The sequence below is a fragment of the Scardinius erythrophthalmus genome (assembly GCF_964197995.2).
Source record: "Scardinius erythrophthalmus genome assembly, chromosome: 15".
In the NCBI taxonomy this organism is placed as follows: domain Eukaryota; kingdom Metazoa; phylum Chordata; class Actinopteri; order Cypriniformes; family Leuciscidae; genus Scardinius; species Scardinius erythrophthalmus.
Window position 1 is genome coordinate 31,694,328 of NC_138235.1, and position 14,516 is coordinate 31,708,843.

Consider the following 14,516-nt stretch of genomic DNA (forward strand, 5'->3'; position numbering starts at 1 on the left):
CTATAGTCACACTTTTTGTATTATCCACCCCTCTGTGCAGATGAATTAGGGCCGTTTTATGCTTGGCTGCATGTCAGGCCTCACTGCTCTCCATACAGCTTATCTGGTCCTTCCTGAGCTGTGACTGTAGCTCGCCGCCGCTAAACAATGAGAAACCGTGTGAAACCCTCATTCAGAAAGAATGAAAAGGGTGTCAGTCGAGAAAGTGTGGTTATGGGTTGACATCCCCGTCTCGATGGCTCAGCCTGACTCCTCATATACCTCAAAATGAGCGCTTTGGTCATTTGGGTCGAGTCCAGGTCCATTTGCTGCTAATATTTCAAGTGTCAGGCTGGTAAGCAGCTATTTAGAGCGCTGAGTGAATGGTGACTCTGGAGGGCCATCCAATAGATCGCCACACCTGGGCCAAATGTAGCTCTCGGCACCTTGAGTGATGGTAACGAGTGCCGCGCTTTTCCGTTCTTCTTTTTCCCATCTCTTCGCTGTCAACAAAATCTGAAAAATGCTATTGTACACAGAGATAGGAAGGCATTAAGACGGACCCAGATCCAATGTTTGTGTAACATCCTGTCTACTAAGATGCCTTCATATGGTCGGTTTCAAAAGGTAGAATTGATGAATGCTTCACTTAGGTTGGGTGGAGTACAAGTAAATTGATTCATAAATGTCATTTCATTTTATGATTACTTGTCTATACTCTACTGTTCAATAGTTTGGGGTCAGTAAGGACGCATTAAAGCAGGGTTCCTCAAACTCAGTCCTGGAGGGCCACTGTCCTGCAGAGTTTAGCTCCAACCCTGATCAAACACACTTAGCTGTGAGTTTCTAGTGATCCTGAAGACGTTGATTAGCTTGCTCAGGTGTGTTTGATCAGTGTTGGAGCTAAACTCTGCAGGACAGCGGCCCTCCAGGACCGAGTTTGAGGAACCCTGCATTAAAGTGATCAAACGTGACAGACTTTTATACAGTTACAAAAGATTTATATATATATATATATATATAAAAAAAATGCTGTTCTTTTGAGCTTTGTATTATCAATAAATCTGGAAAAACTATATCTGTCAAAAAAAAAAATATTAAGCAGCAAAACTGTTTTCAACATTAATATTTATTTACAATTCATTAATTTGTATTTGTTTTTTGTTTTTTTCAGACAAATATTTCTTCATCCGTAAAACAAGATAAATTTGCTTGAATAAACATTGTATAAACTATTAAAAGAAAATATATGCAAAGAAAAACATCTTGAATTTAGTTTTTAACCACATTGACATTTTGTTTCCTTGTTTAAAGCATAAATCTCACTAAATTGCTAAATTTATGTATGAAAACAAATTCAGTGTATATTCTCTAACTAGTCTTAAACTCTTGTTTTTGGGATGTTGAGATCTTTTTGTGCTGTTTCTCTATCTCTCTCTCTCTCTCTCTCTCTCTCTCTCTCTCTCTCTCTCTCTCTCTCTCTCTCTCTCAGCGCTGTCTTTATAGCACAATAAATGTATCCATCTTCACCACGCTGCCAGAGAAAAACCCCAGCTTTGCCCTGCTGTAAAGTGGAAATGTTAATGTAATTAAATCATTCATTTGGTTCAGTTTAATTAGCGCAGCGCTACTTTTAAGCTTAGCCGTGGCTAATCAGATTAGCATGAGGCTGAGACGGATGGATACGCTGTCGCCTTTGAAGTCCGGCGGCAGTCTAAGACACCCAGGCAAACAGAACATTCACCCAGTCCCATGAAGCTCCAGGGATCCATGAAAAATCTGCCATCTTTCTCTTTACAATGGGAATTTAACATCTGTAATTCACTAATTGCTAGCGGTAGCAGAGGTGATACCTTTGTTTCATAAATCATCCAATTTTTAATCTCTCTTCCTGTCTGTTGACATTTAAACGGAACTATTTGAACATTTTAGATAAAAAATATTGCAGAATGTGTTTGTGCTCTCATTTTAAAGTCACCATGAATTCAAAATTGACCATTCTTGTTTGTTTATGGAGTATTTATAATTATAAATGATTTATCAGTGCACATTATTGTTATATTTTTTTTTTAATTAACATGCCCTTGTAATCTTTAATCAAAATAACTCCTCCTCCTTCTTGTAGCGACAACTCTATTGTGATAATGTGTTTAGAGGCTCGAGTCGAGGGCGGGACAACCTGTCACTCACATGAGATCCACCAATAGCAAAACACAACCATCCAATCATTCAATCAATTCCAGTTGGACAAAATCAAGTCCCGCCCTACATTTTTTCTTGTTCAAATGGCAACATGCCTATTTAAAGTTTTGCCGATCGCTTAGCAGTTTAGCAGGTGTTGTTTGTGTAGATTTAACTCGTTTGTTCAACTTCAATGCTCTTTTACATGCTTTCAGCTTCAAACAAAAGGCCACCATGGTACTATTTGGATGTGTATCACCGTATTCTTTGAAATACCTTGGAATAATGTAAATACCATACTATATAGTGTTTACATGGTATATAAGTTATGCTCTTATTCGTATGCATTTACCTGCTGAAAAACAGCTACAACTCAGCTGGTCAGACTTGGAGAACCAGCTAAAACCAACTGAACACCAGTTTGGCCAGCTACATCCAGCAAAGGATGGTTTTAGCTGTTTTTTCTATCTCAAATTGTCATTTTGAGTGCGTTAAATTAAATTAAAAACAAGGTTTTGCATTTAGGCTCATTGTGAGATGTACTGTAGGTGAAACTCACAACTAAAACTGTACAGCAATATAAAATAAAAGACAGCGTTGTTTAAAAATAATCACATTTATTAAGTCTAATAAGCACAATAAACACTTATTCAGTCGAGTATTACAGTTCATTAGCTCAACTGTAGATGGTTTATGGTTGCCAAGCAACTTGGCACATTAATGAAGAATTCATCTGATGTGCGGTTGCAAGGTTTTGTCCTCTGCTCTGCTTGCATATTTATCCCTCTCTTTATCTCTGTTTCTCTCGACAGCGCACCTGTACAAGTGTTACGCCATGCGGGACAGCTGTGGGATGTGTCTGAAAGCGGATCCCCGGTTCGACTGCGGCTGGTGCGTGCAGGAGAAGAAGTGTTCGCTGAGACAGGAGTGTGCTCCTCTAGAGAGCATCTGGATGCACCCCAGTGCAGGAAACAGTCGCTGTGCGCACCCCAAAATCAACAAGGTAGCACCCGTTCTCATTCTGTCACATTCCATTTAACACATTCACTATTTACAAGGCTGTCAAACACACTTTTTATTGTGTGAGCATTTAACAGGTGTTGTTTTTGCAGAGCAGTGTTGAAAATGTAGGTTCATCAACTGTTTTTTGCATCTTATGGTCTGCAAAGAATCTGTCAAGTACACTTTTTACTGTATTAGTTTTTTTGAGTAGTTCTATGGTTCTTTTAAATATTATTTTTGCATTTATATTTTGTTCAGATCAATGTACTGTATACAATTGAAATATCATCTGTTACACACAAGGAATAGTACTCTTAAAAATGAAAATTCTGTCATGTCATGTCGGTCCAAACCCGTAAGACTTTGGTTCATCTTCGGAAACCCAAATGAAGATCTTTTTGATGAAATCTGTGAGCTTTCTGTCCCTCCATTGACAGCTACGCAACTACTACTTTGTCACTTCAAAAAGTTCATAAAGAGATTGTAAGACTTGATCGCTTTATATGATGAACAGATTGAATTTAAGCTTTTATTCACATATAAACAGTCATCAACACACATCAGTTATGATAAACAGTAGCTTAAGCATGTTCGCTTGACGTGTGAGAACCAATGAGGTTCATTCTCGAGTGTTACACAGCACGTTTGAGCTTCCTCAAGAACCAATGAGATTCATTCTCGTGTGTTTCGCATTACGTTTGAGCTTCTGCAAGAACCAATGAGGTTCATTCTTGTGTTACGCCGCATGCTTGAGCTTCAGCAAGAACCAACAAGGTTTGTTCTCAGTCATCAAGCAGGTTTGGTTGAGCTTCTGTTTATGTTTGCGTATCAGTGTTTATATGTGAATAAAAGCCTAAATTCAATCTGTTCATCATATAAAGCAATCGCGTCTCCTCAGAAGATTTGGATAAACAGCTCAATTCAAATGGATTAGTTTTACGATCTCTTTATGAACTTTTTGAAGCGTCAAAGGGATAGTAGCGTAGATGTCATTGAAGGAACAGAATTTTCATCAAAAAGATCTTAATTTTTGTTCCGAAGATGAACAAAAGTCTTACGGGTTTGGAACGGTGCTATCGCACCGCAAGTATCTGATTTTTGGCATAAAGGCACCCCAGAGACTGGGAACGATTTAGATATAGGAACGCCTTTTGGGGGGACTAAATTAACTCCTACTTCAGAGTAGAGTCTAACCCAGCACAATAAGAACTACCAGTGATGTAGGTGTATGTTGATTGGCTGAACGCATAATACGACAAAAACACAGCTCTGATCACAGCGTCCTCCACCCTCCAGATGTTGACGTTGTTGAATGGCATGCTTGAATAATGTCTCCATCTGCTGGCTTTTAAAACTTCTTGTCATCCTAACACAACTAACAGAGCCAAACGTAATTGAGTGCAACAGAGCAGCATCAAGAATATCAAATATTGGCAATTTGGTCATTTCTAGTTATTTGTGGGGACTTGTCCCCCTCAATGCCTATGTACGGCCCTGACTGAGTTCCTATAACAACCTGTGCGAAAACCCCTATAGAAGAACCAATTTTGGTTCCCTAAGGAACCTTTCAGTGAGCAGTTCTTAAAAGGATCTTTTTTTTTTCTTAGTGTGAAGAATATATTTGTCTTTTGTAACACTATAAATGTCTTTATATTTATTAGAAGGGATTTGAACAAATATTTGTTGTTTCCCACTTGGCATTTCATCATAAATGTTCGTTCAGAGAAACCATAAGTTTACTTCCTGTATGCTAATGATGGCAATTCTGTACTGTTTTTCAGTTTCCATGACACTGACACTCTTAATCTAAGAAAAAAAAACAATAGACCTCCATCTTATATTTTCCACAATGGCCGTGCCAAACAAATCTCTCGCTGTGCTTTTATTGCCGTGCAGCGGTGGATTGATGCTAATATACTGCGGTGTGCCAGTGTTGGCAGCTGGCAGTCTGAGAGACAGCGGTGTCTCTCAGTAAGATTAGCCCCTGATACTGGGTAATTGCCAGTGGCACAGTTGCTAATCCGTTAGCTCATGCCTGTCTCTCTGCTTACTTATCGCTCTATAACCAGAGCTGAAAGCTTGAATGGCGGGAGAAACAGAAAAGGAAGAGGTACAGACAAAGAAAGGAAAAGACATACGCTTGTTTTCAGTTCACTTGGAATCTGCTAACCAGTAAGACTATTTTGAACGGTTTTGATGACTACAGGCCCAAAATCAGACCTACAGTAAGTCTTCTGAAGTCATACAATAGCTTTGTGTGATGAACAGTCTAAATTTAGCTTGAAATTGACATTTTCCCCTCTACCGCAGCTCTCAAATCAGATATGGTGCAGTAAGACACATGACGTCAAGCATTGTATGTTCCAGAGTGTCTCGTGACCAAACGTCATTGACGTGACCATGTTTGATTTAAGAGCGAGTGGACGGAAATAAAGCTGTTGAAGAATGGAAGTACAGTACGCTAAATGTACTAAACCTACAAAACCCTATAAAACAGCAACACATGCTGTACTTCCTTCACAGGCCCATTTTTGGACATTTGTGGTACAGCTCTGATGTTATTAGAGAGACTACGTGAGGGAAGTGAACCGGGTCCAAAATACACACTTGGCAAATATGGGGTAAAATTGCCTTTATTGAGTAAATAAAAGGGAGTAAGTCGCCCATTTGGCCCAGTATTAGGCACAGTAGCAATAAATGGCTTAAATCAAATTGTGAGAATAATAATTAGATATTTAGCAATGCAAATCAAACCATCTACTAAATAGTCAGTGGGAAAGTGTACCATCATTAGTTTACTTAGCATACTAAAGGGTTTTTTTTCTCTCTCCAGAACTTCACATTCATGAATTTTTTTTAAAAACATTTACGTTCCATAACATTTGTTAACACAAGTAACATTATGCTATATGCCTATATATTTTAACCTTTTCTTGCAGTTTATCAATTCCTACCACACTCATCCCCTCGTTTCTCCTTCGTTCACGTCAGAGCCGTGTGATTTAGTATATTAGCTGGTGGATAAGCTTCTAATTTCATTTGGAATAGAGTATTTAAACTGGGATTTTCTGTCTCTCTCTCTTCAGAGAGAGACCCCTGGGTATGAGTAGTAATTGAATTTGCTTTATGTCTGTCTTATTGTCTGCTGTTTTGCGTCTCTGTTAAAGCAGTCTGCTGACGTCAAAGTTGTGCCCTTTCACTCTATGGGCTAAGAAGGTCTGTAATACCTGGAGAGAGCTAGCCGTTAGCATTCCCATTCATCTCATTGGCAGCTACTCAATTGCAAAGTTTTGTGACATGCTGGGTGGAAAAACCCTGACAATCTTGGGGTAAAGTCCTCCTTAAACTGCTTCTTAGCTCTTGTTTTTCCCAAAATGCACCTCTTCACTTCGCCATCAATATCGCATTAACTTGCTCAGAGTGTAGATTTTCTCCATTTCTAATTACACCAGAGGAAAGCGCACCTAACCGGGGGGCAACAGCAAGGTTTGTTATGCCGAACTTTCTTTTCTTTATCTCGGATTTTCTCTCTTTCGCACACACGCAACCCTTATCACACCTCTGTCAACAGTAAGCAGCTCTGATAAGCTTTGACACTGAAATATGTAAAATATACATGTTGTTCTGCCTTGTTTTTCATGCAGTGAGATAAAATGAGACAGGCAATGAGAGGTGGTAGAAAAAAACAATGCGTCTGATTGGATGATTCAGATTCAATTCTCTTCATGTAGGTAACAAATGAAAATAGTCTTAAGCCTCACGTGCCTTTAGGGAGTTGGACTTCTGCTGCTGCCCATCCAAGTCTGGTTGTGATTGGATGCTACCAAGCTACATGTAAAACAACCCCTCTGAAACCAATTACAGACCACTTTTCCCTCCATGTTTCGTTATGCTGTATTCGTTATTGGCATCGCTCGGTACAAAAAGCCAATTTTTGACTCTATGGTCTATACGAGGGTCTAAGATTGGCTTAGGGGGAGAGGGATTTGAGAACATATGCTACAAACTAACAATATTTGATGGGGAAAAAAGGAAGCAAATTAGGGCCCTAGAAAGCTACATAACTAAAGCGACAGATATGGCAGAACTTTGATGCATTTTTCCATTCTTCAGCAGATTGGTGGAAGCTCTATAAATAGGAGGTTTTCTGGGTGAAATCCCAAGTGAAGCTGTTGTACCCGTAAGCAAAGACACTTAACCTCAATTACATCAGGAAGTATGCAGCCGCAGACGTATGGAGAGGGGGTGCCAGACAGAACTGTGTTGCGTATCTGAGAGCTGAAAAGCGCAAGTAGATGTTTCTACCAGTAGATTTTGACTGTAATTTGTCGCCAAATGTTTTTTGAGAGATTTTACCCATGCTGCATTTCTGTGTTTGCCAAAAGATGAAAGACCACCTTGCTGATGAAGATCAGGGAAAGACCGACAAACAGAAAGACGGTAGACAAACGCAACATCAGGAAAGCGTTAAGCCTTACACACTGTGCAGGTGGCTTGTGGGCGGATGGGATCTGGAAGATGGAGGTCTTCAGACACCCCAATCTGCCCCTATTCTTTTCACCCGCCGTCTTCTCCGAGTCCTCCCCCTCTCCCTCCATTGTCGTCCTCCCACCCATTGGCGGGGGGTGGGGGGAAAGCGAAACACAAACAGTAATAATCTCGCCACTGGAAATCGACAGGAGGTTTTGTGCATTCTGGTGCACTTTAATCTCAGTAATTGCATATATTTTTTGAAATGTATCGTTACCCATAGCTGATAATGAAGGGAGATTTACTTAACTGCTTGTAATTTAACAAGGTCCTGGGGGAGAACGTGTGTGTATATTAGTGTACCCCCACTTGTGTTGAGAGATATTATTTTTATCTATCATTTCGCTCTAAGGCTGATTTAATTAGAAACGTATAAATTGTTTTTTGAACATAATAAAAGACATCTAATGTAGGTTAATTTTTGTGGAATCCCGAGCGACAGTCTTCAGTCGAAAATCTGTGATTTTCAGGTCAAGACTAGATGGTTTACTGTATATGCTCTATCAATACAGCTTGCATTTATTTTGCTACACAGGTTGTTGCATTGACAGTACAGTGCTGTCTGAGAACTGTACTGACCGGTTCCTGGGATTACTTTAGTTTTGCCTGGCCAGATTTGCATAAAGTCTGGTCCACATTTTGTGTGTGATGCGACCAGTGACGGCTTTTTTTTTTCTTTTTTTTTTTTTTAGCTGTTTAGGGAATTTGGCGAATCCAGCGAATAGCTCTTCCTCAATAGTTCTTCCTCTTCCTAGTTCTATACCAGCAAACTAACTTTAGCTGGACAATAACTTTATTCTAGAGCTGCTATAAAGCCAGACCACCTTACTTTAATTTCCTATTATCAATGTAAAGCTGCTTTGGAACAATCTACATTGTTAAAAGCACTATATAAATGAAGATGACTTGACTTGACTTGACTCAAAAGTGCTCTTTGTATCACTGCTCCCTACCTTGTTCCAGGCACGAGGAAGTTGCATGAAGTCAGCCAAAATGATTTTTTTAACTGGCCAACTCTTGCCAGTTATGAATGCAACAGAGTTAAACAACGTTCAGAACTGAATTGAAAATGCCTTTTAATGCCTATACTCAGCTTAATTTGAATTTAATTTGAGGTTGCAGTCAGGATGCAGAATTGCAATTCGAATGTGAATGCAAGGATGTAGTTAAAAATAAAAATAAATAAATTTACCTCTGGTATCAAGGTGAATGTTGGTTTGACAGGGGCAAAACAAAAATATAACAAATGAAAAAGTGGATAGATAGATAAAAACGAATTATTAAAAACTAATAATAATAGATTTTTATTTTATTTGGTTTGCTGTGGTCAGTTAAATCTGTTTTATTTTATTTTATTTTTATTTATTTTTATTTTTATGGACCACCTGCATTGCATTTATTTTGCAATTCTTTTAAATTTAATTGAATTCCTCTTCCTGTCATTCATTTTATACTTCAATTCTCCTGTACTTAGTGAGGCTGAGACTATGGTTACTTTGGCTGTACATGACCAACAAGAAAATTTTATGGCAAACTTTCTCATTTCACACTTGTTGAATTTACAGTTTTCTATGGAATGTCATTTTACACATAGGGGTACCTCAAGGCTCCATTCTAGGCCCACCGCCATTGTGGCAGTGATGCAGCCGAGGCCTGGCTCCAGGTTGCCGTGGAGACCTTGTGGTCGAGAGATCAGGCGTACAGAGTACCTGTAATTACCTCATGATGGCTGTTATGGGGCGCCATCCTGCTGTTATCACGGCACATCATTCACCATATTTGTTTTGTCATGCCACACCTGTCCTCGTTACGGAGAATAATCCGGCTAAATAAATCACATTATCCCACTGCCTTGCGCCATGCGGCTCTGAAGCGTGGATCCGAGAGCCTGGGTAATAAGTTTCAATTAGAGGATGGATGGAGGGGGGTTGGAGGGAGGTGTTTCGCCAAGCCCAGCATTAGGGGCTTCTGCTCCCCTGCGCCAAGGGGTGATTTGTCTCCATTAAAATGCAAGGTGTCTGAGTTTGTGTTGGAACTCTGAGACTATAAGGAGCTACAGGGTTCAATCCCAAGACCTGTGCACCAACCAGTGGATCATTATGTGGTCTACATATATCAGAATATCCAGACTTTTTTTCTTTACTCTACATTTCCTGATTTTGTTCTCTGCCCTTCTGCTCATCATGGCAAAAAGTCCCAAAATAATATTTGGTTTGTTGTATTTTAGTCTTTTAAATCTCCTGCTCCGTCTCCAATCAAACTAATATCTCTATTTTCCTCATTTGACAGCTGTTTCCAGAGACCGGACCACGGCAAGGCGGAACCAGGCTCACCATCACTGGAGAGAATCTGGGTCTACAGTTCAGAGACATTATGACAGGTGTTCGGCTGGGAAAAGTACCCTGTGTTCCTATTGAAGAGGAATATGTTAGCGCGGAAAGGTGGGTAATACTTGAAGATTTTTGGAAAACGGCTGTGAGGGATAGAAATACAGCATGTTTAATGTATTGTACTGTTGTTTAACATCATAAAAATTGTGCACGGGAGAAAAATGTCTTTCTGAAATAAAAAATCAGTTGACAAAAACTCCATAAAACAGTTTTCTGAGTTGTGCAAATTACCTGATGTAGGGCCTTTATACAGTTTGTGTCATTGTAAAGACTAAGTCTATACCTCACAGCCTTGTTTAAACATTCAAACCTAACTATAACACTCTTTTTCACTGAATGATCTATCAAAATCAACCTACAAAGTGGGTTTTTAATATGTTGTTAGTTCTGATAGTTGTCTAGTAATTATAACACATTTTACCACATCTAAATTAAGAATCCTTGCAGTGCAGAAATCAGAGCAGAAAATGCAGGAAAAAAGTCAGCAGTTTCAGTCTGGGTCAGCTCATAAATCAGAAGCAGATTAATTATGATAATAATATTTACTTGCGCTGTAACATATAAATCCATCCATTCACCTTCCTCCCCTTGAGGCCTTTGGAAACTTAGCACTGCTGTTAATCACGAACCTTAAAGAGGATTCTGACGTGTCTTTCTTCTGCAGGATTGTGTGTCTGCTGAATGACGCCACAGGATACCGTGTGCAGGAAGCCCAGGTGGAGGTGTGCGTGAGAGACTGCCTGGCTGACTACAGAGCCCTCTCACCCAGGGCATTTACCTTTGTGGTGAGCATCTAGGAGTCTGGAGACACTTAATCCTACAGAAACATTCAGATCTCGTTGCCTTTGGATAATTGTAATTATGCAAATTGGTTGTATATAATTCCAAACAAACACTTGTGTATAAATGAAGTACCGTTCAAAAGTTTTAGATCAGTACATTTTAAAGAAATTAATACTTTTATTCTGCAAGGACGCATACAATTGTGACAGTAAAGACATTTATAATGTCAAAAAAGATACAAATATATGATGTTCTTTTGAACTTTCTATTCGTCAAAGAATCCTGAAAACAACTGTATCACAGTTTCTTCAAAAAAATAGTAAGCGGCAACAAATCAGCATTAAAAAAAATCAGTTTCCCACCACAGAAATGAATTACATTTTAAAATATATTAAAATAAAAAACTATATTTAAATATAAACTGACTTTTCACAATATGACAGTTTTTACTGTATTTTTAATCAAATTACTTAAAAAAGATACTTAATTTTAAAAATGTTAGAAATCTTACAAACACCAAATATTTGAACGCTAGTGTATATCAGGAATGCGTGAAGTTAGATGCACAGAGTTGGAGGCAAGGGTGATGCCCAGTATGGGTATACTTTGTACTAATAGTGTTTGAAATAAGATAAAATGACAATAATAGTGAACTTCTTTAATGTATAATTTTCTTCCTCAGACGCCGTACTTCACACGTGTCCAGCCCGCTCAGGGACCCCTCTCAGGAGGAACCAGAATCACTATTGAAGGAAACCACCTTAATGCTGGCAGCTCTGTTGGGGTCAACATTGGGCGTCACCCTTGTCACTTCAAAAAGTGAGTACTGCTCTTCTATATCTTCTGTGTATCTTTTAGCAGCTATGCCACATACTTCTGGCATGATGGTTGATGGTATGAATTGGTATATACTATGAAGACATATTGGGGACAGTCACAGTTTCAAATGCATCTGCCTAGAAATAATTCAAAATATAAATTATTATTTGGCTCATTTGGGTAATCCAAGTGCGAGTCCATCCTGTGACCTGTCTAATAGTAAGGCAAAAGTCCCAAAATATATATATGAAAAAAGCATAATTGTCTGTTTGGCTGCCCTTCTGTCTGTCTTGTTATCCGTTTATCCCTCCATCTGTCTGGCTTTCTTTCTAACTTTCTGTTTCTGTCTGTCACATAGTTTGTGTTTGTTTGTTTGACTGTTTTATATGCGCCATAGGCTCTGTGCCAGTTGTTTTGATGGTTAGCCTGTTGGCTGTTTTGGTGTAGCATTTGCCAACATACAGTCTCCGCTTGCTTGTTAATGTGGTCCTTTTTCTCTTACTCTCTCTGCTTATTCGTCTGCCAAGTTGTCTCCCTCTGTCTTTATCTGTATCCTTCCAAAAAGCTGTCTTCCGGCTTCTCACCTTAGCACGTCCACCTGTCATTCCGTCAGTCAAAACACCCAGGCCCATTTTTTTTTACCCCTCGGCGTGTATCTACAGCATAAAGAGACACTTTGAAGGCACGAACATCAGCCACGGAATGGCACATGCGGTCCCGGTCGATTGTGCGCTTCCGTTTGTGGACGGGGACAGTGAATGAGTGTTCTTGCTGTCCGCCTGTCTATCTGTAGCACCAGACCGCTCTGCATTGCAGCGGAGAATAAAAAACATTGTCTCGCTGCCAAGTCTCAGACATGAGAGAAGGAGAGAATGAGGATTACCACGGTTCTCGCTGACTGAGACGTCAGCCACACCTGGTCTCAGAGCCAGGGTTCGCTTCAGAGAGAAGGTCCACATCCTGTTAACCCATTGTGCGAGGATGTTAAAGTGATAGTAGGTTCAAAAATGGATATTCTTTCATCATTTACTCGCCCCCACATAGTTTCAAACCTGTATGGCTATTACAGTAACACAAAAGGAGAAGTTTTGAAGAATGTTCATGACGCTCAGTTCAGTACAATGAAAGTGGATGGAGACTTGGGCCATTTATGCCATTTAGTCCACGCAAAAGTGAAAATTCTGTCATCGTTTACTTACTTTATGTCTGAACTATTATTTCTATTCACAAATGAAAATATTTCAAAGAATGTTGGGAACTAAATAATATCGGAGCCCATTGAGAGATATATATATACTGTATATATATATAACAACATAAAACAAAATAGTTGAAATTGTTCACACTTTGGTACAACTGTGTTTTTTAAAGTGTTTATAGTGTGTGTATATATATATATATATATATATATATATATATATATATATATATATATATATATAATACATACATATATATATATCACTTTAAAAACCACAGTTGTACCAAAGTGTGAACAATTTTAACTATTTTGTTTTATGTTCCACAAAAAATAAAAATAGGGCATACAGTTAGTCGCCATGAGGGTGAGTAAATTATCACACAAATTATTTTCATTTTATGGTGAACTATTCCTTGAAAGCATCATGAAACAAATTGTGCACTTTATTTTAAGTCTTTTAAAGCCATAAAATAGCATTGTATGAGGAACAGACTGAAATTTCATTCATTATTCACTGAAAGTCTTGTATTATTGCCATAATCACCATTGCACTTTCATTGTGTGGAAAAGAGCAGCTCGGACATTCTGTAAAACATCTACTTTTGTGTTCTACAGAAAATTAATAAATAATTAAACGAGTTTCAAAAGACATGAGATCTTCATTTCCGGATGAACTATCCCTTTCATATGCCCTGCTTCTTTTTTGTGTGTTTTGTTTCTTCCATTCATAATATCCAGTGAATTTATATTCAAATTTATTCTACATGTCTGTAATCCAAATTACATATTTAAAATGCAAAATCTCAACAAAAAAAATATCCCAAAGCAATGGTTGCATTTTGCACTTCATTTCATTGAATGTCTGTATATTTTACCTTTGAGGAAATTTGTGGCTTATCCGCTCCACAACTTTTTGTGTGTGTGTGTGTGTGTGTGTGTGTGTGTGTGTGTGTTTGTTTGTGACAACCACCTTGTCAAAATATGTGCAGTCTTCTGAGGATTTCTGGGGTGTGCATCTTGAAAAGCGTTCCCATGGCAACGTACTAAGGGGATGTGCATGGAGATTGCAGGCACGTCTCCAGTACAGGAGGAGAGAGTGAAGCAGACAGACAGAGAAAAACAGACCCGAAGTCTTTGAAACCCATATGGTTGTTAACACAAATGATAGAGCTTCATCAAACAAACTTAACTCTTATTGAGTACAGAATCTGTGTCATGATGAAATATGAATGTGATGGCATGCTTTAACAGCACATGCTCTGATTGTGATGAGAATTAGTAAACATTTCATTTGCTTTTACCCTAATTCACCTCTGCGCTTCCTCCATGACTGTAGGCGGAGCTCTAAAGAGATCGTGTGTGTGACCCCGGCCGGCGTGAATGCGGGAAGTACTCCGGTTATGGTGGACATTGACTCTGCTGAGCTGAGGAACCCCGAGGTGAAGTTTAACTACACAGAGGACCCCACTGTCTTGAAGATAGACCCAGACTGGAGCATCGCTAGGTAGGCGACACAACTGTTCAGTGGCCCACAATGTGCGTTTGTGTTATTGAGTATTTAAAATCGCAACATTGTGACTTCAGAACAGAATGGAAGCATGACTACAATGTTGGTGTGTTGGCACCATGGT

The 14,516-nt window shown here is 39.0% G+C and overlaps 1 protein-coding gene across 2 annotated transcripts in view; it reads left to right on the top strand.

The window, feature by feature from the left end:
* Nucleotides 1-14,516, top strand: part of plxna1a (plexin A1a) — a 203,048-nt gene that overhangs the window by 148,553 nt on the left and 39,979 nt on the right. For both annotated transcript variants that reach the window (XM_081387663.1, XM_081387664.1), the window contains exons 12-16: nt 2,973-3,163; nt 9,982-10,133; nt 10,747-10,867; nt 11,548-11,684; nt 14,222-14,389. In XM_081387663.1, the coding sequence (XP_081243789.1) occupies nt 2,973-3,163; nt 9,982-10,133; nt 10,747-10,867; nt 11,548-11,684; nt 14,222-14,389 (769 nt within the window). The remainder of the gene's footprint in view (nt 1-2,972; nt 3,164-9,981; nt 10,134-10,746; nt 10,868-11,547; nt 11,685-14,221; nt 14,390-14,516) is intronic.